A 5,502-nucleotide genomic window follows, 5' to 3' on the forward strand; every position below is an offset into this window, starting at 1 on the left:
TGTTACATTCCTCACAGAAGCTTTTCTCCTACTGAAGTCCTCATGTTTCCTTAGAAAGACTTCTCAGACATTCTTACACATTTTTAAAGAACAATGCTTCAAAGAACATACCTATGCCTGCATGGCAGGGACAAGGGCACACATCCTTTATTCATACTGCACTACTTCTGTGAAGTGGGATAAGCCTTCACACTCTCTCCCAGAGGTTCAATGATTCTCCTTCTCTCAGTCCTGTCCATCTGTAAACTTGTGAGATATGTCGCAAGGCTTCCAATACCTCTTCATTTATAGTCTTAATAAATGGAAGAATTATGTGACTTATCAGAACTGAGACCCTATTCCCCCCAAGAAACATTAAAAACCAAGTGAATCTCCAGGGATAAGATGTAATCGTAAGATATCTGTTTATATCAGTTGGTTCAAGTCTGAGCAATCTGTATAGCTCAGCAGCCAGTGTTGATACACATCATGTTCCACTTTTCAAACAGATCACGAGGACCAAAACTTCTATGTTCTACTTGAGACAGAGAAAACTGTCCACAGTTAAAATCCCTGCCTATCGCATTATGCATTTCATCTCTGGCTCTTGAAAGCTTTCCAGAAAATATCAGCATTAGAGTAATTCTAACCATCTACTCCAGAAATTACATTATCCCATACAAAACCATAAATCTTTATGACATAAAATAAAAAAGACTACCAGATCTCCATATTTGTTCTTAGTCTGCAATATTTAATATTGAGTAACTCTAATATTTATTTAAGGTATTTCATTTATTTTCTGAGAGAGAGAGAAAACACAGGGGAGAGTGAGAGGGAGAATCAGAAACCCCAGTGAGCACACAGCCCAATATGGGGCTTGATTCCATGACCCCGGGATCATGACCTGAACATAAGGCAGATGCTTAACCGACTGAGTCACGCAGGAGGCCCACTCGCAGAATATTAATAAATAATGAGGCCATTCCTCATGTAGGGTGAAACAAAGAACCTCTAGGACATAAAGGTATTGTGTATGTGTGGAATCAAGTCAGCTGTCAGTGTATTTGGCATATTATCTCTGTCAAATTAAGCTTTCTTTCTCCAAAGGCAGTAGGAATTTTGTAAGAGTCCATTCATGTGCATACTATTGGAGGTTAAGGTTTCTGATAGGACGAATCTGGACAGAACTTCTGCAAGAGCATCTCTTCTTTTGTAACCTCTTCAAGGCGTCTTTGATTTCTTTGTTCCTCAGACTGTAAATCAACGGATTCAACATGGGAATAACCACAGTGTAGAATACTGATGCAAATCTGTCAAGGCTAGAGGAACCACCAGAGCTGGAACTCAAATAGACATACATACCTGAGGTATAGAAGAGGGAAACTGCTGTCAGATGAGAAGCACAGGTGTTGAAAGCCTTGGACCTGCCTTTAGCTGAAGTGATTTTCATGATGGACATGACAATACAGCCATAGGATATCATGATAATGAGGGCATTTATTATCCCAAAGACCATTGTTAATATAGCAATCAGCAGTTGTACAAAGAAAGTGTCGGTGCAGGACAGGACTAAAAGTTGGGGCATGTCACAGAAGAAGTGCTTGATGACATTAGGCCCACAAAAGTGGAGCTGAAAGATGGTACATATTTGGGATATAGAAGCAGAGAGTCCAGCCAAATAGGATCCCAGCACCATCCGAATACAGAGGGTGGGTGACATGATTGCTGAGTAGAGAAGTGGATTACAAATGGCAGCATATCGGTCATAAGCCATGGCTGTCATGAGACAAGACTCACTCAGTCCCATGGTTGAAAAGACAAAGTACTGAACAGCACAATCCACAAAGGTGAAAGTCTGCTGCTCTTGGAAAAAGGTGGAGAGCATCTTGGGAGCTGTAGAGGTCACATAGCAGATATCTATGAAGGACAGATTACTGAGGAAGAAGTACATGGGTGTGTGGAGCTGAGAGTCCATCCTTATTAACACGATGAGGCACAGGTTCCAAGTCATAGTCAAAATGTAGACCAGCAGGAATACAACAAAGAGCACTGCTAGGATTCTGGGAAAATCAGAGAATCCCAGAAGGATGAAATAAGTGATCTCTGTAATATTTCCTCCCCCAATCATTTTCTTGCTGGTTCTGAAATCAGAAAAGGGAGAAGAAAATGCACTGCTGACTCAGGTGAAATGACAGCATTAAAATTCTCATATGTGTCATTTTTTTCCTCCAATGAGTACAGGGAAAGAAGCTGTCCTTCACTGTCCTAATGAAAACACCCAGCTTTTCATCTGAAATTGTCAGGAACTGTGTTTTTAAAAGTGCTTCAAACTAATGATGTACTATCTGTTGGCTAATTAAATTGAAATTAAAAAAAGAAAAAAAGTGCTTCGGTTTTCAATTATATCATGAAGTCGTATGAAAATTAAAGAGTAATTTTTGAATTTGACTCAGAACTAAAATAACAGAAATGCTGTGATTATTACAGACATCATTGATTAAAAGTTTTTTTAAAACCTCTGATAATTCATACATAACCGCTGCTTTACAAAAACATAAGTGAAATCACTGCAGATTAAAAATGAGATAGGTTTTCAGTCCCAGATGGTCATCTAGATATTGTTTTAAAATTTCCTCCTTATACTAAAGAAAAGTTATTTACCACATTTGTAATAATTTCACAAACTCTTATATGAATGCAGTTAATATATCATGTTCTAAGTGGTCTGGAAAACTATATCATAATTGATGACTCTGATAATATTTTCCTGAGGCACAGTATATGTGACCAATAAAGTTGTGGAACAAATCTTCTTAGCGAAGCTTCGCACTAAGTATACCAAAGGGAAGGTAGTATTGCTCACTAGTGACCCCAACCTTTTTTCAATTTTAGGGTATTTTACTACTTGACAAACAGCATGGTACTGTGCTTAAAGATTCAGACTTTGGAGTTTTGTCTGATTCCCTCTCACTTAATGAACTTGTCCCAGTAGCTTACACACTAAGATTGATTTCCTCAAAATAATATGAGAACATTAAGAGCCCCTGAACTCTCAGATTACTAGAATAGTTACATGAAAATTCATGGGGATGCTCAGCACACAAATCCGGACACAGTAATTGTTCAGTAGGTGTTGGCTATTACCATCATGGATTGCTTACAGATAAGCATGAATGACAGCTGTACCCATGGTTAGCAGCGTCAACAGTGCTGTAGTTCTATGGGTTAATTTGAGGGATTTCCTGAGGCACCACTGACCTTGTAGACAGTGAGGAATCATTACCTCTGGGCAGATGTAGATTCAGACCTCAGGAAGAAGCAAATCAAACCACCTGGGGCCATGAAGACACAAAGCACATAAACAATTTTCTATTTANTGAAGACACGAAGCACATAAACAATTTTCTATTTAGTCTGCTTGAGTTTGGGTACACTTGGGCAACTGACAACCAGCAACAAACTATGATGGACCTTGATGCAGAGAAGAAGTAAATAACTTCAATTACCAAGTACTACATAGTATATTTCATATGTTTTATTGATACAGTCATCATGGTAGAGCTCACTAACAGATACGTAATGGATTGCAACTATGGCCTATGCTCCATAACCGACTGTCCTTCCTTGAGATGAAAGAGCAACTCAATGAGAACAGCTAAGAAATTTTTGAAAAAATATGAATAATTAAAAAGACATGAACTTTCAAGTATTAAAAAGTATTATAAACACTGACAATTCACTATTTTTATAATAATATTTTTTTATTTTATTTTGTTAGTCACCATACAGTCAGTACATCCCTGGTTTTTGATGTAAAGTTCCATGATTCATTAGTTGCGTATAACACCCAGTGCAACATGCAATACCTGCCCTCCTTACTACCCATCACCAGCCTACCCCATTCTCCCACCCCCCACCCCTCTGAGGACTTCAGTTTGTTTCTCAGGGTACATAGTCTCTCATGCTTCATTCCCCCTTCTGATTACCCCCCTTTCTTTATCCCTTTCTTCTCTTACCGATCTTCCAACTTCTTATGTTCAATAGATGAGTGAAACCATATGATAATCGTCTTTCTGTGTTTGACTTATTAATAATTAAAAAGACATGAACTTTCAAGTATTAAAAAGTATTATAAACACTGGCAATTCACTATTCTTTTAAAAATAGGCACGTCAAAATACCTTTAGACATTTTGGAAAAATTTAAATATCAGTAAGAATTTAAATATGATAAAATTAGTATTTTAAATTGATAGACAATGGATAAATTCTTGATATGCATGTATGTAATCTTGGTATGTGGGAAAAATGTCTGAGATATAACACCAACACAGAAACTAAAAGAGAAAAATGTAATAATTTTACACTTGGTTATGAGAGAAAAACCCACTTAAGTAAAATACTTCTGAAATACAATTGATAAGGGAAAAAGAGTCACAATGCATAAAAAGAGAATGTAGCAATGCCCTCAATAAAAAAGGCACTAATCAGATGATGGGGCACTCATATTTAGTACTGATGAGGGTACAAAATGGTTCTGCCTTTCTGAAGGAAAATTTTTTTTGCGTTATATAATATCTCTGTCTCTGTCTCTTTCTCTCTCTCACACACATAGAAACACAGGAAACAATTAAAAATGCCAAAAATAATGACTGGTATGATTTTAATTTCCTTCTTTAGCTTCTTTGTATTGGATCAATTTTTGACAACTGCTCTATATATAGGAAGAAAAGTTATTAAGATATATAAATCCTTAAAAGTAAGCACAGAGTAAGACAGAAAGGGAGAGGGGAAGGGGAACTGAAGGGAGAGAGCATTACTGAGCGAACAGACTTTCAGAATTTCCTGGCTTTGACCTACTGGCTGTGTCATCCTTAGCAAGTAATTAACCTCTCTGTGCCTCAGTTGACTCATCTATAAATGGCACTAACCATACTTATCACCTCAGAGGGTTGCTGCAAGGATTGGTTGACATAAAGGGCTTAAAACAGTAAGGGCTCAATAAATGTTAGCAATTATCATCCCCATTACCGTTCCTCTCTTTGAAAGAAAAATAAAGCAAACTAATATTGAAATATCAAGGAGCTCTTTAGATCAATTATTTTCTAAGGTCTCAACGCCTAGAGTCAAGAATATGGTTAGTCAATGACTGTACTTATTTCTATCTCAGATTACTCCGTTACCTCCCAGTCAGCTGGACTGTAAACTCCTGATGTCCCTTTTTATGTGCCACCACCACCAGGTACTCTGAGCTGACGAGGCTCTATACAGTACATACTCTACTGGAGATGCCTCACTACTTAACGATAAGCACCTTGTATACTAATATTGTGTTACTGAATAACTACATATTGAACAATGGTTCTTTCACCCCTTTTGGATGCAAAGCTAAAATTTTCTTATATCATTTCAATTATGGTTTTATGAGCTTGGAAATCTTTCTGTTGATTCTAAAGTGTTGCCAATATGATTTCTCCACAATTTGATCCAAGATCAGTTGGAGTCAATGAAAATATTTTGA

General features: G+C 37.2%; 1 protein-coding gene across 1 annotated transcript; it reads right to left on the minus strand.

Annotated features, from left to right (window-relative positions):
* Window positions 1-1,126: 1,126 nt before the first annotated feature.
* LOC117799422 (olfactory receptor 5AN1-like) lies at window positions 1,127-2,110 on the minus strand. The gene has a single exon (XM_034651900.1). It carries the CDS (start codon window positions 2,108-2,110, stop codon window positions 1,127-1,129), a length of 984 nt encoding a protein of 327 aa, XP_034507791.1.
* Between the last annotated feature and the right edge of the window lie 3,392 nt (window positions 2,111-5,502).

The sequence above is a fragment of the Ailuropoda melanoleuca genome, unplaced genomic scaffold, assembly GCF_002007445.2.
Source record: "Ailuropoda melanoleuca isolate Jingjing unplaced genomic scaffold, ASM200744v2 unplaced-scaffold4921, whole genome shotgun sequence".
In the NCBI taxonomy this organism is placed as follows: Eukaryota; Metazoa; Chordata; class Mammalia; order Carnivora; family Ursidae; genus Ailuropoda; species Ailuropoda melanoleuca.